This window comes from Canis lupus, chromosome 17 (assembly GCF_003254725.2).
Source record: "Canis lupus dingo isolate Sandy chromosome 17, ASM325472v2, whole genome shotgun sequence".
NCBI lineage: Eukaryota > Metazoa > Chordata > Mammalia > Carnivora > Canidae > Canis > Canis lupus.
The window spans coordinates 39812897-39839580 of NC_064259.1; the positions used below are offsets into that span (position 1 = coordinate 39812897).

The 26684-nt window shown below is 47.5% G+C and overlaps 1 protein-coding gene across 1 annotated transcript in view; it reads right to left on the reverse strand.

Moving 5' to 3' along the window:
* TCF7L1 (transcription factor 7 like 1) overlaps positions 1 to 26684 on the reverse strand; it is a gene marked incomplete at its 5' end in the record, with an annotated part of 159748 nt that overhangs the window by 18434 nt on the left and 114630 nt on the right. Inside the window, one exon of the mRNA XM_025453769.3 lies at positions 2304 to 2387. Within this exon, the coding sequence (XP_025309554.2) occupies positions 2304 to 2387 (84 nt within the window). The remainder of the gene's footprint in view (positions 1 to 2303; positions 2388 to 26684) is intronic.

Below are 26684 nucleotides of genomic sequence, written 5' to 3' on the forward strand. Positions count from 1 at the left end.
CTTTTATTTTATTTTTCAGAGACGGATGGCTCTGTGCGATAGGAAGGATGGGAAGGTCAACAAGTAGCTGTGCTAGTTTTAAAGGGAACTTACTTCCTCTAACAGTAGATGGAGATTTCATTTCATTTATTTATTTTTAAAATATTTTATTTATTTATTCATGAGAGACACACACAGAGAGAGAGGCAGAGACGCAGGCAGAGGGAGAAGCAGGCTCCATGCAGGGAGCCCGACATGGGACTCGATCCTGGGTCTCCAGGATCACGCCCCAGGCTGCAGGAGGCGCCAAACCGCTGTGCCACTGGGGCTGCCCTCATTTTATTTTTAAAATCTATTTATTTGACAGAGAGAGAGAGAGAGAGAGAGAGAGAGAAAGAGTTGAGAGAGTGAGCACAAGCAGGCAGGACAGCAGACAGAGGGAGAGGGTGAAGCAGGCTCCCTGATGAGCAGGGAACCTGATGTGGGACTCGATCCCAGGACCCCGGGATCATGAGTCGAGCAAAAGCAGATACCCAACTGACTGAGCCACCCAGGCACCCCTAGATAGAGATTTTAGACAACATGCAGAGAGACAGTTATGTGGAGGGAGGAGAAGAGGGAGGGCCGTGCTGTCTCAGGGTCCACTGGAGTGGGCTGGAAGATGCCACAGGATGGGTGGGAGGTGAACAAAGACTTGAAACAGTTAAAGAGAGATAGCTGTGCCAGGAGGGGACAGGCCAGGTTTGTGGCAGAGTGGATGTGGGATGCCATGTCCTCCACCGTGACTGACCACTAGAGGGCATCAAGACCTCAGGCTGGGCCACGCCAAATGGGACTCCTGAGGACCAGAGAGATACCACCTGGGCCTGCTCCTGGGGCTGCTCAGGCCTTGGTGATTGACCACAGAGCCTCCCAGAGGCAGCCTGCACGGGACAGCTGCCTGGTCACTGTTCCCTACACTGTCACTGGTCTCTCCTCGAGACGGTGGGAGATGGCTCTCCCCACCTGTCTCACCAGTGGATGGCAGCGACAGTCACCTGAGAACTACACATGACATTATAAACTTCCAAGGGCTCTGCCTCCATAAGCCGCTCTCATAGTTACTGGAAATCATATGGGCTCATCGAGCCTTTACTTATCTTCTATGTAGATCTTCTTTCTTAACTAGACTCTAAGCTTTTAATGAAAAAAGGCTGTCAGAGTATCTTAAAATGAGATGAAATAATATGTCTGGGATTAACTTTAAAGCAACCCAGGGTAGTAGGAGGGGGAGTGTGGGTAAAGGGATCAGGTGAAATTTTCCATAACAATATTTTAAACACCACCACATTGGAGCACCGGGGTGGCTCAGTCGGTTAAGCATCTGTCTTTGGCTCAGGTCGTGATCTCAGGGTCCTGGGATCAAGTCTCATGCTCCTCCCTCTGCCCTTCCTCCCTGCTCATGCTCTCTCTTTCTATCTCAAATAAACAGATAATATCTATCTATCTATCTATCTATCTATCTATCTATCTATCTATCGCCATGTTTTCCCAAGTCTCCTTGTCTGTAGAATGTGTAGGTCATGCCAGTGGGGTTCCTTTTAGCTGCACCCTCTATGATTCTGAGGCTCACCGTACAGTGTGTACCACCAGTTACCTTAGGGGTGTGTGGGTCTTAAAGCTAGGGATGAGAATGCCCGAGCTCCTAAGAAACGTCCTGGAAGGCAATGTCCTGGGACCATCTCATGGACATCAGTCCACTCTAAGTCCTGAGGAGGGGAGACCTGCTCGGACCCCATTGCTCCTGCCTCCCAGGACCAGCCAGATCTTCCTCCCGGGCTTAGCTGCTGCAGTGCTTGACACAAAGGCCTGAGCTGCCCTAAGCTACCCTGCTGGGGTTTTTGTTTGCACGTGTTTTAATTAATTCTTTCCTATGACATCCTGTATAAAAGAGCCTCTTCAACTGCTGTTGCCTGTAGCTAAGAGGAGAAGTGGCAAGGCAGAAGGAGCTCCAGCAGAGAGAAAGGACACCACCGCTGCCCAGGTGGAGGGGCGGAGGGATTCTGAAGGCAGCGGGAAGGACCAGGGGCACCAGTCAGGGTCAGGCCAGGCGTTTCTAATCACACAGCATCCTGGTGGTACGTGTGTGTGTGTTCAGGTGGAAGGGGTGGAAGAGCACACAGGTAACACCACTACACCCCTGCCTGCTCAGCTCTTCACCCGAGGCACACCCTGGGGCAACACTGCTAGACCCCATCGGCTTCGGGAAGGTGGAGGGGACGCCTGGACGCCGGGTGAGGCGAGGGAGAGTATCCCTCTGGCACTTGAAGGGGAAACAGACTTACCAAGTGTGCTGGGGATGGTGACCTGGTGTCCTTGACCGTGGCACTGGAGGGGACATCGAGGAGGGGCCATTTCATCTGCAGGTACTGCACAGGGGACAGAAGACACAAGGCATCTGGTGAGCTGAGGTCTCGCGAGCACCCCGAGAGGGCAGAGGAGGCCTCTGCAGTTACTACTGTTGGTTTACTGCTCCTGCACACACTCCTTACCATCTCTGGGGAGGGCACATGCTTATAATCACCCCCACCCCCACCTCCATCATTTTGTGGGGGACACTCACAACAGCTCACCAACCATTGTATCCCAAGAGCCCATCGCTAAGGTCAGGTTCCCCTTGCTCCAGTCATGGGACAAGCAGGGCTCATCAAGGGACCAAGAGCTCCCAGATGGTGATCTTGTCCCATTCCCATCACTTCTAGTATCACACACAATACTACCTAAGAAATGGCCTCCAGGAGTAGCTGGGGGAGTGAATGGATAAAAACCATCTGCCCAACACTCGAAGAGTCATGAGTCACATCTATCCTTACTCAAAGATGCGGATTTAACTTCAAGCTACAGCGTTTCTTAACCTTGGAAAGATGACCCCGTACCTTACCCTGTATTATTGCAGAAAATCCAAACCAAACAGTAAACCCTCAACATTACACACACATGCAAACACACTTTCTTGGAATAAAACGCCTCTCCTCAACCTTGGCGTGGCAGTCTTTGGCAAGGGCCTGGAAGAGAATGAGTGGGGAGGAAGTGAGGGGCCCTGGGTGAGCTCATTTGGGGTCTGGAATCAAATGCTCATGGGTTCAGGGTCTCACTATGTCCAATGGAGGCTGTGCAACCCTGTACAAGTGTCTTAACAACTCTGAGTCTCGGTTTCTTCATCTGTAAAGCAAGGCTAGGTCAACGACTTTACTTGTTGTGAGAAGGATTAGGGACAATGTCAAGTATGGAACACAGCGCTTCACACGTGGGAGACATTTGAAAAACGGCAGCTATCATTTCCATAAGCAAACCATTAGTCTTTGCCAGGGGCTAAAGCACACATGTTGTCCTAGTGTCAACACTGATACAGTGCTTCTGGGCAGCAGACCAGCTATGCAGCCTCTTCACAGAATTCTTGAGGTTACTTTGAAAATTACACCTCCAATGAGAAATGATGGCTCCAGGAAGAGTTTCAGAGAGACAGAAGTAAGTCTCTGAGTTATCCCTTGCTCTGGTCATTCAATTTCAGGGAAAAAAGAAATTGTGATTTGGTCTGGAGCTACGTATGCAGGATTGGAAAAGTAGGATGGGCAGCGCCCCTTTGCTCCTCATCAGCCACAAAAAAATGGGCTGAGAGGGGCAGGCTCTGGGCTTTCAAAACAATGTCCACAGGCAAGGATAGTAGCCATAGGACACACCTACAGAAGGCCAGTGAGTCACACACTGCAGGTGGGATGTGCCAAGTGGGCCTGGCTGTGGGAGGCGTGGGAAGTGGGAACCCTATAAAGAACAGTCTCCACTCCGGGCCCTCGGGTATGTACCCCTCTCCCCCTCCCCGCTGCCATATTGACTACAATTCTGTTCCTGCCTCTGCTGACCCTTTCCACCCCCACTCATCCCTTACCCTGCCCAGAGCCAACACTTCCTAGATGAATTAACTGGGATTTCAATGCCTTTGGCAAGTTAAAAGGACTGGGCAAACACTGGAATCATTAGTTAAAACTCATTTCCTCAGTGAATAACCTGTGTGCCACGCGAGCAGTTTCCAAAGCCTTTTCACATATGTAAACTGGTTTCATCTTCACAGCAACCCTGCTGTTACAAGTAGGGGTAACTGTCCCAAGTTTTCAGAGGAGCTAATGGAGGTAAACACAGGGTGACCAGCCCAACTTTATGGGAGAGCTGCCGCTGAGGTCCCTTGACTTCAAACCTCACACCGTTCACTGCAACATGAGTCAGAACGCTTCCCATAACATCACCTCTTGAAACCGTGTCCCCACCCCAGCTTTTTCTTTGCTCGGATGGATTTTTCTCTCTCCCTTTCTGGCTTGCACAGGGCTGGCCACCTCAGAGCTGAATGAATATATATACACATCAACATTCTCCTATAGGGATGTTTCTCTAGAAGCAACAACCTGCACATTTGTTTATTTTTGGAAGTTGAACTACAATCACGAATACCACATGCTCAAGAGAAGTGTTCCGAATCCACCCCCAACATGAAACAGAGTAGGAGGGTTCCCGAAACCCACCAACTCTACCAGCATCTGGTTTCCTAATTGGGAGTCCTAAAGACACACGCTGAACATCTTCAGCCTTGTTGGCTTACCAGAGATGTTCTCAGATAAGAACCCATCTGAATCCTAGTTTGGGAAAGAACATTATCTGCTGACCTCTGGGGTCGTGAGCCAGAGCTGGCTTATGGAGTCTAGTGCAGGGTTTCTCAGCTGTGACACTACTGGCATTTTGGGCTGAGTATTGTGCGGGCTGTCCTGTGCACTGCAGGATGGATGTGTAGTAGCTTCTCTAGCCTCTACCTACCAAATGCCAGTAGCTCCCATTCTCCTGCCCATTTGTGAAAACCAAAAATGTCCCCAGACTGCCAAACGTCCCTCAGTGAGAATCACTGCTCTAGAGGCTGGAGAGCTGGTACTCCTAGACTATGAGCTGCATGAGGGATTGCCTTCGGACTCGGGCTCTTGAGGTGTAAACATGCAGAGACACACATACTCAGAGCAAGTGCTTTTAGTAATAGCTACTTGTTTCCGATTGTCTATCACACACTTGGTGTCTGATCTACCCACTGCCTGGAATTCCAGTGGGTGGAAGAGACAACACTGTCCTCTTTTCTCTGTAGGGTTCCCTCTCACTCAATGACTCTAACTGAGACTTGGAAGCTTAGAGGTAGGTGAAAACCTTTAGCCTTATCCAGCACTGAAGCCTGGCTCCATAGAGATCTGTCAGACATTTGGAGAGAGCAGTTCTGGTCCAGAACTGTTCCTGCTGCAGCCAATGGGGGTGGGGTGGAGGGCACCAAGGTGCAGGTGTGCATGTGCACAAGTAAGGATTCATTCTGGGAGGCGGGAAGATGAAGGATTGTCTCCTCCCTCTTTCTACTTTCCTGCCTTTTGAAGATTTTGAAACAAGTGATGAAGGGGGGTGGGGGTAGACCTATAAAAAGACATTGGAGCCCACTGTAGCTTAGCTATCAAATGACTCTGGATCGCAATTCTGAAGAAAGGAGCATTCGAAACAGATAGCTGAGCTTCCCAGAACCATGAATCCAGACAGCAGGAGCCAGCAGCACCCCTGTAATCCTCTCCCACCTCAGCACCAGAAATGTGGAGGTGGCTGGGCAACTCAGAATTCCTGGGTCGGGCCTAACCCAATGTTTAGTGGCAATAAAATTCTCTTTGTCTGCACTTTTTATCTGAAGCCAGCCCCACAAATTACCATGGGGCCAGCTATCAGTGGGATCATGTCCTTGGGGATTAAGAGAGGTGTGGTTAAGCCTATAGTCTTCACGTGATAGTGCCATGTGGGCAAATTAAAAATTCAGGTTTCTCCAAGCTTAGTCTAGGTTCCATCCCACTGATTATACCTGGCTCCTGACCAGTGCATCATGCTCAGGCTGCAGCATAGTGGAGATGGTCCGGCTACCTCCCTGCCTTATGTAAAATACGGAACCTGTGTGGCATCAATGCAACTGATGGCCAAGCAATAGCAATGGCTGGCGCTCATGAGATGCTGTCTGAGATAAGTACTCTCTTCTGATGCTCAAAAACAGAAAGAAAAAACCAGTCCTCAGGCACCTGGGTGGTTCAGTCGGTTAAGTATCTGCCTTTGGCTCAGGCCATGATCCCAGGGTCCTGGGATCCAGCCTCCAATCAGGCTCTGCTCAGTGGAATCTTCTTCTTCCTCTCACTCCGCCCCCCCCCCATCTCTGTCTCTCTCTCAAATAAATAAATAAAATCTTTTTTTAAAAAAAGAAAGAAAGAGAGAAAGAACCAGATCCAAATGGTGAGTATTACCACTCTTGATTTACATATGCATGTTTACATATGATTTACCGTATGTCGTGACTGAGACAGGACAGAGACGCAGTTCCCTACTCTTATGGAATCTAGAAAACTCTTTCTGGGGATTGGCGTTCCACAGAACACAGTTGGGGAGCTGACGCTATTGTAGTTCCCAGTTAAGTAGACTGAGGCTATGGTTTAGAACCTGTCTTTATTAAGGAAGGACGCTTCTGTTCATACTTTTAAATTGTTTTCCTTGAACAGTTGTTGAACTCTCCCAGAGCCACCAAAATGGTCATGTGCTTTCTCTTATTTGACTCAGCTGTAATGTGTATACAGTGACAGATTTTTCTTTTTTTTTTTTTTTTTTGTGACGGATTTTTCTTACACGAAAGCACTCTTGCATTTCCCAGGTAAACCTTGGTTTGGTGATGGTTGCCTGTTCATTCTTGCTCTGTATTGTGGAATGCTAACCACGAGTGTCTTAAGACTTTTACTTTTCCATTCATTCCTAAGGAAGAGTGAACAAAGGTTTTCCTTTTTGTGATATCTTTATCAAGTGTTGCTATCCGTGTTATCTTGGCTTTATGATTTATAAGGGGGGGCTGCACCTCTTTTCCTTCATGCTCTGGCTCCCTTTCTGCTTCTTGGCCCCTCCTCAGTGGCCTCCTTGGGGTGAATGCTTGGCCAGGTGGGCTATTTCCATTCGACTCGGGCCCAGGGAAGGGTGCCTCTGAAGGGTGCTCTAACCAGACAGCCAGAACCCCCTTTCCTGCAGGGAGGCGGAGAATCGTTCCTACAGGATCCCTGCTTAGCTTGAAGACTCTGCAGCAGATTAATTGCAGCTGTGCCCTGGAATTTCCCCAACATACAAATCTTCATGATGTAAAACAGCTGGGAGGAAATCCCAGCATGCCCCGTACAGAGGCAGAACTGCCAATGAGCTACGGAGATTAACCCTCCACCTCCCAGAAGGCAGCAACGCGCCCCCCCCTCCCACCCACCCCTGGGCCAAATCTGCCCCTTCCAAGCTTGCAGTGGTGCGGACAGGACTCTACAGGACTCTGGGTAACGCCCACATTCTCCCCATTCACATGTTCTCACAGAAAACCCTTTAGGCAGGGCCCAGGCAAGAGAGGAAGCAAAGCTTCATGTTACAGAATCAACAGCGGTGCTCCCAGAAGGGGTGCACTACATTTAGAAGGATGGAAACTAGTCATCTCCAAAAGCTTCCCAGGTGAGAACATCCCACCCCACAGAATTCCTTCCATTTCTTGGTGATAGCGACAGGCCAGCAGCACAAGGAAGGGCCTTTCCTCAAGCTTTCCTGTCCCGCGGTTTCTGTGCTACCACAGCAGAAGCCTCTCAGTTTAGATGACCACTCTTTCCTGCCTCTCTGGTCCCCAGTGATAAACAGACACTCTGGAACCCCAAAGCCAGAGCCCCTCGAATAGAGAAGAGGGGTCCCCCAGACCTCCCTCTTAGGAAACCATACGGTGCGTGCAGCCACCCAGGAAGACAGGATAGAAACCCAAGCCCACAGGCAGACAGACAGCTATCCACCACACAGTGACAAGGACATTGGGCAAAATGCAATATTTTAACACAAAGAATCGTATTATAAATGAAAACTTAGGAATCAGTGATCAGTTGCTCTTTACATTCTGCCACAGTTGGGGATGTAATCATTCCTCATCGGGACTACTGCAAGGGCTCCCCAAATTCTCTAAGAGTTTAGCTTCTAAAAACTAGCTCGGGATCCCTGGGTGGCGCAGAGGTTTGGCGCATGCCTTTGGCCCAGGGCGTGATCCTGGAGACCCGGGATCAAATCCCACGTCGGGCTCCCGGTGCATGGAGCCTGCTTCTCCCTCTGCCTGTGTCTCTGCCTCCCTCTCTCTCTCTCTGTGTGACTATCATAAATAAATAAAAATTAAAAAATAAATAAATAAATAAAAACTAACTCATGGGACACCTGGGTGGCTCAGTGGTTGAGCATCTGCCTTCGGCTCAGGGCGTGATCCTGGGTGCGGGATCGAGTCCCATATCGAGCTCCCTGCAAGGAGCCTCCTTCTCCCTCTGCCTCTGTCCCTCTCTCTCTCTGTGGGTTTCTCATGAATAAAATCTTTAAAAAAATTTAACAATAATAAAAACTAACTCATCAGGGGGTGCCTGGATGGCTCAGTCAGTAGAGCAAGCGATCCTTCATCTCAGGGTCATGAGTTTGAGTCCCACTTTGGGCATGAAGCCTGCTTAAACAAAACACCAAAACAAAATCCAACTAACTCATCAGATCTCCTCCTTGCTTAAAATCTTTTCCTGGTTGGCTGCTGGGGGCCAAGGGATAAAGTCCTCAACTCCCCAGGAATTTGGGGCCAACCTATACCTTCTAGTTTCAACCCTCCCGGTTCCCCTATCCATCTACTCCTAGCACCCCCTCAACCTCCCCTCCCCCACCTCGATGCCAACTGCACTTCAGTTTCTACTACTACACTCTGTGCCATTTGCTCGGCTGCTCTCCAGCCTGGAGTATCCTTTACTCAAAGGAAACTCTAACCCTTTCTTCAAAACCCTGTCCCAAGGTCACCTTCCCAGCTCCCCACAAAGTGCCAGTCACTCTCACCTCTGGGCTTCAGCTGTCTTGGGTGTTCCCATGGCACTCGTCATGCTGTGTTGTTGTTATCCATTTACAAATGCTTTCTATCCTTTGGACCATAAGGTCCTCAAGGGTCACATCCACATCCCCACTTTCTCGCCGAGAAGACAGCATTCATGATGCATCCAGACCCTGTCCCATGTTAAACCTTAAGTACTTACCAACCTCCTAAGCCCTAGGTTCCACATCTCTAACACTGGGTTGTCCGGTCTTTTCTGAATCCTTTAGAGATGTGGAACACACATAACGGAGCTCCTTTCACTCGAGTGATTGGCTCTCCGGTTAATTGGCCTACTATCGCCAAGAATTTGTAAATGCAGCTTGGAGGCTGTGACACCCAACCCTGCCAGTTCCTGGAGGCCTGTTAAAGATCCTCTATCTTCTGTCGAAATGGACAGAAGTTGATCTAAATTTGAAAGTCTACCAACATTGAGCAATGGGCTCATTAGTGGGGAGACAGAAATGCTCTCCCAACTAAGAACAAATGTTTCGTTTCAGGAAATCACTGAAGATAAAGTGAAAGTATTTAGAACTGGTTTCCAAACATGATGAATTAGACAATGTTCTGGGAGAAGTATAAAAAGCAAAGTTTATACTCTTATCCCTTATTTTCTTTGCTAAAGATGAGTAGTTTCTACACTCGCTTAGTTTTGTGGGTGGCACTAAATCCCAAACACACAATCACCTTCTTTGTTTTGCTCATGTGTAGAAGGTGGGGTTCCTTCTTAAGTTTTTGTTAATAGGTGAGTTGTTACAAATAAATCCAAAATGTCTTAATACAAGCTAATTTTTCATGTAATAAGACATATATAATTTTCCTTGGAAAACTTTATTTATTTATTTAAAAAACTTATTTAGAACCACATTTCTGCAGTGTTTTAAACCAACAAAATGACTTTTTTCTCTGAAGCACCTGTCACAGCATTTAGGTCAGCAAATATTTTTGGAGCCCCTCCTTTGCATTGGCAGTGGAGGGGCTCTAAAAATATTTCATGACTGAAGAGTAAACTCAAAAATAAGAGTGGATTGGTTAGGTTTCAGTGTTCCCATAAACACCTATTCCCTGCCCATTCTGTCAAATAATTCCCTTCTTTCCTGGATGGTCTTCAACTATTCTCTTCCTCTTCCAACTCGTAGAATCTGGCAATTCTGCAAACCAGACTTGACCAAAGGTTGGTTTTGCATTTGCCTTTGGCTCAGGTCATGACCCCAGGCTCCTAGGATCAAGTGCCTGTGGGGAGCCCGCTTCTCCCTCTGCCTATGTCTCTTTTATTTGAAAGAGAGAGCAACAGCTCGGAGGGTGGGAGGCCGAGGGAGAGAATCTTCAAGCAGACTCCCTGGAGCCCAACACAGAGCTTGATCCCATGACCTGAGATCATGCCCTGAGCCAAGACCAAGAGTCAGATGCCCAACCGACTGACCCACCAGGGTGCCACTTGAACATTTCACCTTTAAAATGGGGGTATTTTACTTCAGTGGCCTGCAGGCAGGGACCTGGACCAGATGGCCTCCCATGGAAGAAAAACATGAAATGTGTGTCTAAACCCCAGTGGGTTCCCAAGAGTGGAGACTGCATGGAGGTACTCAAGAAACAGACTCTGGAGTCCTCACTGGCCTCTGCTCACAAGCTGGACCTGAGGAGGCTACCCATCTTTCAGCATCTCTGGTTTCTCATTTGTAACATGGGAATAATAGCAGCTACCATCTGGAAGAATTTTTTTATCTAGTGCAGAAGTCACTTGGGAAAGGACCAGGCACAGGGCTGAGCACCCGATGAGCTCTCAGGAAATATGTGTGTAGTCATTAAAATTTAAAGTTACTTTTCTCAAGGAGCCTATTACCTGTACTTTCCCCAGGGACAGGGAAGAGCTAATTAAGAGAGCCGACCACTCACTCATCTCTGGGTGCTACAGGTGGAGAAGTCCTGCTCAGTGGTTTGCTACTGAATGTGTGATGACCAGCTCTCCAAGCAAAAACCCAAACAAAAACCCCGCTCTGCAGCAGTTGCCGGTTTCGCAGTGCAAATATTCCCACCACAGCTGATTCCAAGCTACCACAGTGAGTCCCTGACAGCAGGGTTGGGGAGAGAAGCTGATGATTGGTGGGGTAGCAACTGGCTCTGGTACACATCGCCCGCAGGCAGGGGCTGAGGGGGGCTCTGGCTTGCTGGGGCTGTTGGCTCTGTTCACAGACCCTGGAAGGCCGATGCATGCGGTCCTTGGCTAACGTGGGCCCAAGGTCTGGATGCAGGGTTGGACCCTCTAGACAGGCAGATCTCTCTGTGTGCTCCTTTCAGAAGACACAGGGAAACTCTGCCCCTAGAGCACTGGGCATCCAAAACAAAGTCAAAGCTACACAAATCGCTACTGGGTCCTCATTTCTGAAGCTTAGAACTACAGGCCTCCTCCATCTAGGCAGCCTCTCACACTGGCTGTGATCTTGGGGTCGGCTTGGCCTGGGCAGTTTCTGTTCTCACTGCTGGACACATATGGTGACATAGTCACCATAGGGCAGCTTTGTAGGAAGTGGCCTTGGACACCTGGCCCTCCTTTCCCTCAGCTGAACCCAGCCTGCTCCCTCTTTCTCTCCCTTCTGCCTTGGGCCGTGTCATGGCCATGTCTGGTCTATACTGGCAACACTCTCCCCTTTTCAGGTAAGATCATCTATCCCGGCCCCCAGTGTGGGCTCAGACTTGGCTGAAGAGCCTAGGCCCCTGCACAGAGCTTTGTGCCCTGTTCTCTGGCCTGCACATATGCACCCCCACCTTGCTCACCTAGCACCTTACTAGAGCGGATTTATTCTGTGGAATGGCTCCATGGTATCCACTGTACAGAAATGCTGTAATCTACAAACAGTCCATATTCACAGACATGTAAGTGCTTCCCAGTCTTTGCTGCAATGAATATCCTCGAACACTCATCATATGCTCACGTATTAACACAGCTGTAGATTACTTTCCCAGCTGGGAGGAGAGCTGCCAGGTCAAAGGTTTAGGTTTTGAGAAGTATTATCAAATTTCTCAGTCTACACTGTTACCAGTAACATAAAAAAGAGCTTATAACCTTGCCCACAGGGTCATCAAACATACTGATCTTTGCCAAACTGACAGGTGAAAAACGGTAGCTCCTTATACCAATTTGCATTTCTCTTGCTGTGAGGCTGGGAATTGTCACATGTATAGGTAATGATCTGAAGGACACGCAAAAGATGTATGTGGCCAAGAGGAAGTAGACTTACCACCTCCGGAGCGGGGGGGGTGGGGAAGGAGGGAAGGTATGGCAACTGCCAGGGCAATGGCAGCCTTGGTGAGCTGTGCAGGAAAAGGATTTCCGTGGCTCCTCAAGAGTTACAAAGCATGGTGCAACCTCTACTGCATCTGCCCATCTGAAGAAGGGCTGATCTAAGGGTATAGCCTGTGGGGTGGATGAGTGTGGAAGTGGGGGGGGGGGGCAGGAAGCTGCCACTGCTGCTTGGAGCTTAGTGGGCAGGGGAGCTAGTGCATGGCCATCTCCCTGCTTCCCTTCCAGTCCTTCTGCTGGCTGGCTGCTCCCCTTCCTCACCACCTTCCCATCCATGCCTCAGCACTCAGTGGTCTGGCTTTTGTTCCAGTCACTCATCTGTCTCTATCACTGCAAGGGCACTGAGGACTTGAGAAAGAGAGGTAGCTTTGTATCTACCAAACCCTGCAGGCCTCCTGCAGACCCCATATTATTTGGCAGATCTAGGGGAACATGTTTCCCACCCGGAAGCCCTCCCCTCCCTTACCTCCTATGGTCTCGAGCTCTGTGTACCCTCAGGTTGATTCACCTGTATCGACCTGAATAAAAGTCTCCCATGAACTGTTTAGGGAGAAAAGCCAGTTAAAGAACCTGGAAGGACAGTTACCAAAATGTCATCACTGGGTTTTAGCATTTCGGGCAACTTCCTTACTTTCTTCTTTGCATTTTTCTTATCCCTTTGAAATTTTTACAATGACCATGTGCTGTATCATAGCAAGAGTAAGCAAAGCTACTAAAATGTGTCCTAGATTTAATTTTCTTTCCCCAGCCCGTCTTCAAGTTTCCCCAACTACAAACCTCAAAATCTGCCTTCATGTCTTCGCTTCTCCACCTTCGGTTGGCCAACAGCTTCCATGGGTTCTAGACCTCTTTCTAGACTGTAGGGATTCAAGACCTTCTTATCTCATGGCTGGGCTACTGCGGCAGCCTTTTTTCTGCTTCTGGTCTCCTGGCTCTGAGTCCGTTCTGCTCCAGACTCCATCTAGGGAGCACTAGGAGGTAGCCAGACAGTCTGAAGGGGGAGGTGGTGCACAAAGGTTACTATGCCCCGGACTGACACAATGTCCAGTGTCCAGCTCAAAGAATAGGGTGCTAGATCAACACCCTAATCCTCCTCCATAATGTCACTACTGCTTCTGTCTCCCCATCTCTAGTTCATCCATCACTTGCCCCTAGAGATATCTTTCTTCATTTTTTTAAAAGATTTTATTTATTTAGTTGAGAGAGAGCATGCTCACAGAGGGAAGAGAAGCAGATGCCCTGCTGAGCAGGGAGCCCAGTGTGGGGCTCCATCCCAGGACCCTGGGATCATGACCTGAGCTCAGGGCAGACACTTAACTGAGCCACCCAGGCACCCCTAGAAATACCTTTCTAAAATACAAAAACTAAGGTAAAGGTAGCAGGTGGCTTCCTATTCTTATAGAACTGCCAACTTACACAACGGATTGCAATGGAGTGAAAGCTCTGCCCGGAGCACCCCATTAATATGATGTGGGCACCTCCTACAAAAGGTATCTGTTTCTGTGCATGATATGCAATGGGAGATTTTTTTTAAGTGCTTAAATAACTAGAATGTAAGTCAGCAAATGATAGGCTCATAGAAGAGAGGGGTTGTGGCAGACAGGATTCTCACAGATAAACTGGAAAACTTCATGCAAGAGGTGGCACGAGAGCTGGGTCACATGGGCAAGATACACCTTTGTAATCATTTTAGTTTTTAAAGCATTTTATATTAATTATCTCATGAGACATTTTAATGACCTCTAGATAAAGATAAGGCAAGTATCATCAACCTCACTTAAAAAAAGGGGGAAAACGAGCCTACTGGAAGCTTCTGGATTTAGAACTTCCCATGATCACAAACCAGTTGATGCCCAGTCGGCACTAAGAAATAGACCTTTGGACTTTTATGGTATGACTCAAAGGGTACAAGAGCATGCTTTTGGTCTTCTAGAAGCTCCAATCTCACCTTGGAATTTTGGGGTAGCAAATACAGAGCATGAAGGCTGCCCATGGTGGACATGGCTAACAGATCATGGCATTCTTCATTATATTGGTTATGTGAAGACCTCAGAATCCTTAACCTAATACACCAGGCAGCCACTAACAGTTGACTAAAGTTGATCTCGGAGGTGCAGTCTATTTATTTGGTGTGACTTATGCTTGAAGGTAGATATAGATATTTTGACTATTATGAAGAGAGGGTAAGACCAGGCCTCAGGAATATTTGTCTCTAGGCTGGCATAATGAGGAACAAAGTTTCCAGACAGAGGTGAAGGAGCCACAAAGAATGTGACCAGACAGTAAAAAGAATAATGGCTTGCATGAAGCCCATTGACCAAAAAGCAGGCCTGGGAATTCTGAAGTTTATGGATTTCCCCCCGTGGGAGGAGAAGCTGGAAAGCATCCCAGGTATTGAGGAGAAAGGAAGCAGGATCTGTGTATAATCAATGGGGAACAGGAAGTGCTTATCGAGGGCCAGTAAAATACACAACACAAAAGAACAGCCAGGCGGCCTGGAGCTGCCTCCCGGGGCACAGAGCTGTGAAAGCCTCCCTCCAGACCCTTCTCCAGCACTCCGGCGGCCAGGGGCTGGCCAAAGTCAACAACTCCAGAGCACCAGGAAGTGGGAAATGTCTGGGGAGGTCCCTCCATCGGTGAGCAGTTCTAGGAGAGCTCTCTGACCCCACAGGCAATAAAGGATGCTAAGAATAAGGCCACACCAGCCACGTCGACACAGGGCCATCACTCCTGATAAGGGAGCCTGAGGTATAGGATCCTGTGTCCCATCCTTGTGTGCATGCGTGCGTGCAGCGTGTGGACACAAGTGGGTTACTCACCTAGGGGGCACCACCCAGTGATTGTGCGGTTGTCCTGAAGTGAGGGCAAAGAAACTAGGATAGGACAGTAGAAGGGCTATAGGAACATTTATTGTGGGTACTCTTTACATATAGATACTTTATACACACCATCACATCACCCACTCACACGTCTACTCCTCACTGCCCGAGATGTGTTTGCACCTCATTCTCAGTTCCCATTTCAATTCTATTAAATAACATCAATTTGTTAATCAACTTAAACTATTCATTTTAATAGACATTCAAATATACGTATACTGTAGATGTAAAAAACGAAAAGTGATTTCTTGAATGCTTTTAACAAAGCTTTATTTATAAATAAATAATAAATAAATAAATAAATAAATAAATAAATAAATATTTTAAAAAATTTATTTATGAGAGACACAGAGACACTGGCAGAGGGAGAAGCAGGCTCCCTGCAGGGAGCCTAATGTGGGATTCCATCCTGGGACCCCAGGGTCACAGCCTGAGCCAAAGGCAGATGCTCAACCACTGAGCCACCCAGGTGCCCAATGAAGCTCCTTTTTTTAAAAAAAGTGAGTCAACTCAGAGAAAAATATTAGGTAAATAATGTAGGTGCTATGTGGCCAAGATTACGTAGCTAGGTGCCATTACAGAAACACTGTCACAGAATCACCTGTTTATGGCCATCCAGAGGCTACAGCAAATTATGAGGATATCCTCAGGAACCAGAAAAGGTTCTGCACACGAACCCAAAAGTCAGTGTGTCCCAAGACACAACACTTTTTCCCAAATGCTTCTCACCCAGACCCACCACTCTCCAGTGCTCTCCCAAGTAAAGACCTTAGAAATCTTTCCCTTCACCTTCTCCCTCACTGTCTGCTGGCTAGTAAGGAGGGAGTCACTAAGTCCTGTCCACCGACTGCCACAGTATATTTTTCCCATTTCTAACACCCTTGATCTTGCAATGGTTTCCTAACTACCCCTTGCCTTGGCTCAGTCCCTCTTCCTGGTCATTCACACATGGTGCTGCCCCACTGACTTCCTAGCCCATAGCCAGACTCATGGATCCTGCATCACCTCCACCTAAGCATTTTGGGCACAGGAATCAAAACTTATTTGTGCCTTGGAGCCTAACAGCCTGTGGCACAGCACCTCATTTGTGTGAGCTGCTTGGTAACTATTGCACTGCATTTTAGAGTTAATTAGAGACACAACTGCTTCTACCTCCAAGTGTTGCTTCTCAGCCAGTTCCAGGGAAGAGGGTGGGGGAGGGGATGTATTCAAAAGCCAAAGGCCATCTGTCACCATGCTCCTGGGGGTGTTGCCAGAAACCCTAATCTTGTTGGTCTAGGGTGAGGGCGGTGATAACCACAACCTTTTTGGGAAGACGACGGATTGGGTGAATGGCTGTCCATGCACCCTAGTGCACTGGCTAATCAAGACTCCATTTACTTAATACAGTAAGACTGATGAAATCAAACATTCACTGCAATCATATCTGCTTCCAATTGTTTTCATATGTACCTTCTTAATATATATGTTGATTATAAAACATAACGTGATATATCTTACCTCTTCTGTAGAGGGGGCCACAATGGTGGGAGTGTGTTGCTCAGTGCTGCTATGGGATATAATATTTCTGAAATCATATTGTCTGACACTAGTATCATTTCAGGTAAGCAGATAAGTAGGTGCAAGAGCCAAGGACACCAAAGTGTCTGCGTAGAAGAGTAAACAGATTTCTCTAAAGATAATATTTACTGACGAGTTAACTTGTGTCAGGCACTATCCCAAGCTATTTCTGTGTATTTCATTTGACCCTCTCAGCCTTATAAGTTGATGCCATTTTCCCCATTGAACAGATGTAGAGACTAAGGTATCAAGAGTTTAATAAGTCCTGCCCAAGTCCTGTCTCATCCCCAAAGCCACATTCTTTTTTTTTTTTTTTAAAGATTCCATTTATTTATTCATGAGAGAAAGAGAGAGAGAGAGAGAGAGAGAGAGAGAGAGGCAGAGACACAGGCAGAGGGAGGAGCAGGCTCCATGAGGGAGCCTGATGTGGGACTCGATCCCAAGGCTCCAGGATCACACCCTGGGCTGAAGGCAGGAGCTAAACCGCTGAGCCACCCAGGGATCCCCGCAAAGCCACACTCTTAATAACTCTTTCATTTGTACTTGTGTTGGAAGAGGAAAAAAAAAAAAAAAACTACATCACCCTTCTAGCCCATCCTGGCATTTGTCAGATAAGGGCAGTTGGGCCACTGGCAGAGTTGGGATTAGAATAACCCAGGTTTGAGGGCTTTTATGGATCAAGTTATTTTTTGCCATATAAACTATAGGGTAAAATATAAAAATAATTAGGAGATAAAATATTACTCTAAGCAAATCAACATTATGATTGCCAACCAGCAGAAGTCATGTAACACAACAAAGGAATGACTGTTATTAAAGATTTCACTATGGAGAGTGTGGTCAAAGCTCCACACTGCCCCCTGGTGGCTCCCATGCAAACACCGGAAGCAGGCTGGAGCAATGAGTAGTGAGTGGGAGCAAAGGCTCTGGATAAGGATACCTGCCATACAGTGAGGGTGACAAAACATAAGAGACACCGAACTCTGGGAAACGAATAAGGGGTAGTGGAAGGGGAGGTGGGCAGGGGGTTGGGGTGACTGGGTGATGGGCACTGAGGGGGGCACTTGGCGGGATGAGCACTGGGTGTTATGCTATATGTTGGCAAATTGAACTCCAATAAAAAATTTTTTTTAAATAAATAAAAGGTTTACAAAAAAAAAAAAAAAAAAAGATACCTGCCATATTGAAAACCACATCAGGGGAAGGCCTTGGGAAACCTAGTGGGTTGGACAAACAAGATCCTTCAGGGCCAGGCACGTATCCAAGCACTCAAGGAAAATCTCTGGGTTCCACTTCCATTCGTGTGCAGAATTTGAGATAAAGAAGTTGAACTCACTAAGGAGTTAAATACTTTTAGTCTGTCAGATTGGCAAAGGCTTTTCTCCTTTTTAATTACCATGGGCACTTTTCAAACCTCCTCGGTGGGAGAGTAAATTAGTAAACCTTTCTTGTGCAATTTGGAGGCATGTATCAAGTCTTCCAAAGGCGTACCACCCGTAGGAATGTATCCTAAGGAAATAATTAAGGATGTGAGCAAAATGTAGCTGGGAGAAGGCTCGTTGAAGTGCTGTTTATCACAGCCCAAAGATATTAAGTACACTGTGTTGCAATGATGATATCTGAATTTATGAAGTAGATGAGTATTTACAGACATGGAGAGGTGTTTACTGTTAGGTGAAAGAGCAGGATACAGAACATGTATAGATCCTACTTTTTAAAAATATGTATCTTGATATATGTGTTGAGAGATCTGGAGAGAGATACACTAAAGGGTGAATTGAACTCATCTCTGAATGACAAAATTATGGGTTATTTTTATTTTTCTCTCTCTCCTTTTCTAAGATTTTATTTACTTATTCATAAAAGACAGAGAGGCAGAGACATAGGCAGAGGGAGAAGCAGGCTCCCCATGGGGAGCCTGATGCAAGATTCAATCCCAGGACCCTGAGATCACGACCTGAGCCAAAGGCAGATGCTCAACCAGAGTCACGCAGGTGTCCCTTATTTTCTCTTTTGACTAAACATGTATTGCTTTTCAAATGCTAGAACAAATACATGCAACGAAAATAACTTTTTTTTTTTTTTTTTTTGCGTAGAAATCTTAGATAAAACCAATCAGAAAAAAACAACAACAGTAGAATCTATACCCAAATCTCCAGTCTCACATTTCTGAACTAAGTGCTATTTTCCCTTCAATGGCATCCGGCCCCTGACAATTCTTTCTAACCATCCCCATTAAGGGCCTGAAAAAGGGTGATCTCAGCCACTTAGGAATCTCTGCCGGTCCCTGGACAAGATGTGCTGGGCTAGCGGTGCTGTGACCGCCAGCTGCACACGCCCTTCTTTGGTTGGGGAAGGGTCCGCTCTGCAGGCCCTGTGCTTTGGCACTCTCCTCTTGCTCCTTGCTCCTTCCCTTCCCAGAACATAGAAGGGGGCCCCAAAGGGGGAAGATCTGAGTGCCATTCTGCTCAGAGGAGAAGCACTGTAGAGCTGGTCTAGTGTCCTGGAGAGTCTGGACCTTGCTGGGCATCAGAGCTGCTGGGAGGGGCACTGAAAAACTGATTCTTGTCCCTTGTCCCCATTATGGTCTAACTGTTCTTGGATAGGTCTTAAGCATCCGTGTTTTTAAAAGTTCTCCAGGTGATGCTAATACGGGCTCTTTTCCAGATGCTAACAACTTCTCCTCCACACCTCCCAACAACTTTCTGTAGTTTTACACACTGTTTGGGCTTCTCTTCCAAAGATGGCCTTCATGGATCTGTGGTTCTTCCCTTGTACATTCTCCTTATCCCCCAGAGCAAGCATCCACCCACCTACCCACTCGTTTTTTTGTGCTACTGTAATACCTGGTCTCACCCCTGCCTCCAACCTTGCGCAGAATACTATCTTTATTAAAGAGGAATGATTACATGGATTCGGCTCAAAGTGGACGTTTCTGGTAAATATGGAGAATCCAAAATCCTCCCTTGCTTGGGAGGTTAGAGGGGAAATGCCCACAGCCATGATTCTTGCTGATGTTACTGAGCAAATTCACTGTATTCCTTTAGCATTCCTGATGGCGTTAGCACACATTACATGCCTCCTTTCTGGATTGGGAGAAGAACCGTGTCACATTCCCCAACCTCTCCAACCAAATTGAGGGCTTGGTCTTTATGGAATTTCAAATATCTGGGGTTGGGCTAGTTGGGTTGGGGAAGGGGGTACATTTCAGAGTACAGAAGCCCCTAAAACATTTCTCAAATCTCATGTCATTTCCCAAGTGACTGGTACTACACCAAATCTAGGCACAGCCAGTGCATGAAGCTGCTTACAGACTTGATTTTTCTCGCAGCTGTTTGGGGAGCAGGGCTGGGAGGTGGTCAGGCCTTGTTAAGGGCCTGCATCTGATGACCCCGAGATTTCACATCTCTGCCACTTCCTTCCTGAGGCCCTGCTCCCTATACACTGGCTCTGAAAGGCAAACACTAAACTGGGTGACAATGATATCTCTGTGTCCCAAGATCCATGATGCATACAGAGCCAGGCTAGGTAAGTGTGGCTCATGCGAACGCTTTTTTCTAAGTTAATTGGCCAAATTCTCTAGTTGATCCATCTTGATTTTCTCTGTCACATTCTTAAATGTCCCATGCTACTTAACAATTCCTTGGAGTCAGGCAGACTCAGAGTCACTCAAACACATGCTGAATTAAACTCAGAGTCATGGTTTGAGTGGGTCATTAAATTTCTTCCTCCTCAATTTCCATTTGTCCTCCCAAAGAAGGAAAACCAGTGCAGGTGGCCAGAGTCCCACTACTGGGTAGTCCTCTGTGCTGCTGCTACCGCTCCCTTGTAGTGTTTTTATAAAAACCAAAGACACATATTCTTGCCCCTTCCATTCCTGATGCCTTGACCCAGGGCAGTCTGACTTCCGTAACACTGACACTGTTCTTGTTAAGATTGCTGCTGTTAGCCTCCTAACTACCAAATCCAATGTCATTTCACATGTCTCATCCCTAACAAGCTCCTATCTTGTGGGACCCCTGCTTTCTGCTAGTTTTTACTCACCTCCTCCTACCGCTTTTAGGTGTCTTGGCCTAACCCTTCAAATGCTGGTGTTCTCAGACCTCACTGTGTCATCTCACCTATCCCCGGGGTGGCCAGCAGCCACATGGTGATCACGCTCATCTCTGTGGTTGCTCCCAACCTTTTGCCTGCACCCCTCACCCTTCATTTCCAGCTCCCCACTCTACATCTTCCCACAGGCAGCTTAATCCCACACATACTCATCAAAACCCAGCATTGATCCAGTTTCTAATATCCTACAAACCAACCTTCTTTTTAAGTAAGGGGAAACATTTGTTTTTAAAACTTTATTTATTCATTCATGAGAGATACACAGAGAGAGAGAGAGAGAGGCAGAGACACAGGTAGAGGGAGTAGCAGGCTCCAAGTAGGGAGCCCGATGTGGAACTCGATCCCGGGACTTCAGGATCACGCCCAGGCCCGAAGGCAGGCGCTAAACCACTGAGCCACCCAGGGATCCCCAGGGGGAACATTTCTAACCACTACATTGGATGGTTAATTTTAAGTGTCAACTTGACCGGGACATCCGCTTCCCAGATATTTGCCCAACATTATTCTGGGTATTTTGGGATGCAGTTAACATTTCAATTGGTAGACTAAGTAGAGCAGATTGCCTTCCCTCAATTAGGCGGGCCCTATCCAATCAGTTGAAGGCCTGAATAGAACTAAAAGTCTGACCCTCCCCTGTATGAGATAAATCATTCCTGCCTCATGACCTGAAGTGAGACATGGGCTCTTTTTCCTTAAGATTTTTAAATTTATTCATTCAAGAGAGAAAGAGAGAGGGAGCATGTGCAAGAGCTAGAACACGAGCATAGGGAGAGAGAGAAGCCGATTCTGCTGAGCAGGGAGCCCGATATGGGGCTTGATCCCAGGACCCCAAGATCATGACCTGAGCCAAAGGCAGACTTAACCACTTAGCCACCAAAGCATCCTGGGACATGGGCTTTCTTCCTGTGTTTGGACTCAAAATGTATTAGCTCTCCTTGGGTCTGGAGTCCATTGGTCTTTGGATGGAAACCACAGCCATGGCTCATCTGCTTCCCAGGTCTTTGGCCTCAGAATGGACTTAAACTATTGGCTTTCCTGGGTCTCTGTTGACTCACCCTGCAGATCTTGGGGCTCCAATCTCCATAATTGCATGTATGCATTTGCGCGCGCACACACACACACTTGTTTCTCTGGAGAACACTGACTATTATACCAAACAACCAACACAGACCACAGATACAGTCACCCTGACCAATGTACAAACTTGGGCATAGTATTGGTTTCTTCTTTCCCTCCCTCACCCTCACATCTGATGGAGGACCAAGTCCTGTCATTCTAACTCTGGCTCATCTCTCAAATCATTCTCCTCCTCTGTTCTCCTCTCTGCTGCTTCAAACCTCGGCAGAGACTCCTAACTGACCTCCTGCCTCAATCCTTCCTCAGACCAGCCCATTGTTCATGCTGCTGATGGAGTCATCAAAAGCTCTGGTGACTCTCCGATGTTGCAAAACAAAATGCTCGGTGGGTATGAAGGCCCCAGTCTGCTCTTGGAATCTCCAGCTATTTGACCCCAGCCTCCAGGGATGTCCTCCTTCCATGTTCTAGTTACCACACATTATCTGATTCTCTGAGTGTCTTACTGTTCCTGGCCCTGAGCTTTTGGCAAAAAAGCTGCCTTGCTGTTAGCAGAGGCTGGACCACCATCCTGGGCATCTTTGGCGAGTGGCCCAAGTGCTGGTGAGGCAGTCCTAAGGGATCTATGCTCTCCCCAGGTGCATCTGAAGGATGTGCAGACAGACAGACAAACCCTTATAGTGGCCTCTGTTATTTCTGGAGATCCAGAGCAAAGCTAGGGCACAGCAGCAGCAAAGGATCAAGTTACTCCCCAGTTCCTGCCCTCAGCAGTAAGGCTCCCTCCTCAGTCCTCAAGTGGTATCCACAGGGACCGTGTTCGAGGGCTTGCTCGAGCGCAACCTCAGGCACCTCTCCACACTCTTGCTCTCTGCCTCCTGAGGTCCTAGAAAACCAGAAGGTGGCCACACATCCCCCATACATGTTAATGGCTCATCCTTCTACTGTTTGTTCTCTTTCCCTTTTTTAAAAAAAAAAAAAAAATTATTTATTTATTTATTCGTGAGAGACACAGGAAGAGGGAGAAGCTGGGTCCATACAGGGAGCCCAATGCGGGACTCGATCCCAGTACCCTGGGATCACAACCTGAGCCAAAGGCAAGTGCTCAACCACTGAGCCACCCAGGTACCTCGGTTCTCTTTCCCTGTTGGCAACATCTTGGGGAAGACATCCTCCTGGGAGAGACTTTGAACCTAGACCTTTACCAAGTCCTTGAGGGAAGAGCCTGGAACCTGCCACATCTGTACTGGAGACCTGAGGCACAAGATGGCTTCCAAGCTACAGCCCCTGACCTGCAGATCGCTTCATCCCTCACTGCATGTGGCCCTTCAGAGCTGCTCAGTAGAGGAAGCCCCAAGCCCACAGCATAGTCTTCGCAGCTTTAACAACTATTTCTACTGGCCCTGATCACTTAGGCTGGCTTCTGGTTACAGTGGAAGCCTATCTTCTGGTCCTTATGACCTCTGTCAAGACACACGGGTACGGGTGGAGTCATCTATCCCCCACTTCACTGCGTCCTCTCATGCCAATCAGGGAGGTGTCAACAGCAGACTCTTCAGTGGGTTGGTTCTGTGGCCCAAGATCTTGTGCTCCATAATCACAAACCCACTGAAATGCCTGCAGTGAGTGGCCACTGGCATGGGGAATTCAGAGGTTTTGCCTGAGGGCATTCTAGTATTATTACAGTTAACTTTTATGGTGGGTTTTAGGGGCTTAAATAATTGTACTGATATTATTAAAAGTAAATTTTATAAGCTCTGGCTTTGGAACACACACACACACATACACACACACCCCAGAAATAATTCTGTAAGTAGTTGGAAACCATAATAATACTCTTGAGTATATGTTCAACTACTACACAGTAACTGTAAACCACAAAGATACTGATTAGAAATGGCAGAAAGGTTGTTGGCAAGAAGGATCTCAGCAGACCTCTGTGGGGCCTGTCACAGTAGATGTGATCATCAAGGGTGAGCAAATGTGAGGTGATTATAATAAAACCCCCAGAGGGGGGTAGATTACTTCTACATCCCAAAGTGGAGGACAATCTGCCGTTTGGATGGACCTGTTCTACACTGTAAGAGTTGAGGTGATCCTGAGTTTCCTGAAGGCAAGAAAGATGACGATCATTTTTACTTTTGTATCCACAGAACAAACCATAGCACGGTGCTAAATGGCCACTGAAACATCTTTCAAACAGGTGTTAACAAACAGCTTAGAAGACCTCATCTGAACGTCACAAACAAGGTTTCTTTCTTTTTTCTTTGTTTTTTTTTTTTTTTTTTTTAAGATTTTATTTATCTTAAAGAGAGAGAAGGTGAACACAAGCGAGGGGAGGGATGGGGAGAGGGAGAGAGAGAATCTCCAGCAGACTCTGCGCTGAGCACCAAGCCTGATGTCAGGCTCGATCCCATGACCCTGGGATCCTGAGTGGAAACCAAGAGTAAGAATGCTTAACCCGACTGCGCCTTCCAGGCGCCACTCCCCCGAGGTTTCTGTCAATGATGATCAGAAACATCAATGTCTTCCTCAGTTTAAATTACAGCCTCCTTGGCCATGAGACGAGTGGCAACAGGGCCTAGGACAGCATCTGGTGGGGCTGGATGAAATGGGGAAATGCACTTGAAGTACTGGTTTCTTGTAGGCACCGGGTAGCTGGCCATTCAGCATTACCAATCATTTCTTCCTGTGGGTGCCATTCTAGCGTGGGGGACACAGCACAGTCTGTCTTAATGAACGAGGGGGAGTTTGCAAGGTGTGCCCTCTGGGGAGGTCTTAGTTCCAGGTGTAAGAACATGAGGTCCAGAATTGAAGCAGTGGGAGAACCCTAAGGTTTGGGCGAGCCCCGAGTGGTCTGCTGGGAGCCTGCGGGCCCTCCGTGAGCTCCAGGCCTGGTGTCTGGAGTCCCCGGCCTACGCTCAGGATCCCCTTGGCGCCTCCGATCCACCCACTCCTATTTCTCAGGTCTCCACTGGCCCTGCTTGTCCACTGAACTGTTCAAGGAAAAAAAAAAAAAAGCATCGGGTCATGGCTTGGGGCTCAAGTTCATCTTTAAAAAATTGTGTGGTTCTAAGGGTGTCCAAGTTTTTTTCCAAAACTCTATATTCCCCAAGGATAAAAGCACAAAATGGCTAAGTCTCACAAATTTTTAGTCTCCATTATCCCACGGCTCTCTTTACTCCTCGAGACCCAGTTTTCAGTAGTAAACTGGGCTGAAGTTGGAAGGCAAGGCCTAGAGAAGCCGTTTAATTTCTACCACCAAAGACAAATTCGGATTCTTTCACAATTTCCCCTCAGGCCGGCTTCATGGGGCCAAACCACTGAAAGGATACATGAATGCAAAAAATTCGCCTCCCAGCAGCAAACACTAAGATTTTCTACAGATGCAAACCCGCCCCAGAGATAATAAAAATGAGCGTTGGGTTTACTGGGCTTGTTAAGGGCTGGCTGCCTGATTTTCTTTAGGGTCTGAAAAGGTTTACATGGAAGGGCGGGGGGCGGCTCTTACTGACACAGCAGTTTAGGAAAATCAGCACAGGCCCACAGGACGCTAATTAGTCTGCAGTGAGCTCACCCCTCATTCCACAAATACTCCCGGTGCATCTAGTGCGCTCAAGCACTGCATGAGGTGATGTGGGGGGCAGAAAGCCAGTGCGCCTTGGGAGGCAGGCTTAACCCAGCAGGGAAGACTGGCCTGGTGTCTCAATTGATACATGCCACGGAATGTGTTGAGTGAGGAATGAATGCTAAGATGTGGGATTTGACCTAGACCTTTGAAGAATGGAGAGTCCAAGGTGCCACCTGGACCATTTACACAGAGCAGGGGTCTGTTCTAGAACTAATGTTATTAATAAATAAGCAAAAGTTCTAAACTAAAAGGATATAGGGCAATGGAGGAAGTCTCAGATGTCAGTGGTTGTCAGCCTCTGGAGAAGGAAGGGTTCACAGGGAGGCCTACCCCTACTATCTGTGGGGCCCAGGGCAAGAGTATAGACAAAAGCCCATATGCTGACAAATTTAAAAGTTATACCTTAAGCTAACAGATCATCAAAAACACTTTACCTTCTTACTTTGTCCGATCTATCTTCCCAATGTATTTGAGCACCTAGTCTCAAATTCAGGATTCCTAGAGTTCTGAGTTCTGGACCAGAATGTGGTGCCAGTGGGAGAGTCTGACCTGGCACCCATTCTGTTCTCCCCCATCCCCAGTTCCATCCTGTGCCATGAGGTCTCGGGACCACACATGGGAACACCCAGGACACCTCGGCCTCCGTTTCTAAGGGTGTGCACATCAGGGGCTCACCCCACACACCCAGGAAGGTGGACCGGAAGGAGTCTCAGAAATCTTACCTCTTGGCTCCTGGGCCTCACGGCTGCACTAGTCTGAAGAGAAGGTAGGGAATGAGGGTGAAAGGGCAGGCTTAGTAAAGAGAGGGTCCAAGGCAGAGGCCCCTCCAGCTCAAGCCTAACGGTGGCAGAGTCCTCTGTGGGCAGAGAAGGACTGGGTTTGCCAGACCATGATGCATAGTGTTGTGTGGTTTTGATTATGAAGGAGCTGAAGGCTAACCTTTATCCCAGATAAGAATACAACATTAGATTCATTTCCACTTAATCCTCTCATTAAGCCTTGGAGTGCAGTATTGCTATTATTCCCATTTCACATGTGAGGAAACTGAGATTAGAGAGATTTTAATTTAACCAAGGCCACACGGCCAGAAGGGGTAGAGTCAGGATTTGAATGTTATTCTGAATGATGTGGCTGAAAAATACTCAGGAAGATCATTTCCTTATCTTGAATCATGGAACC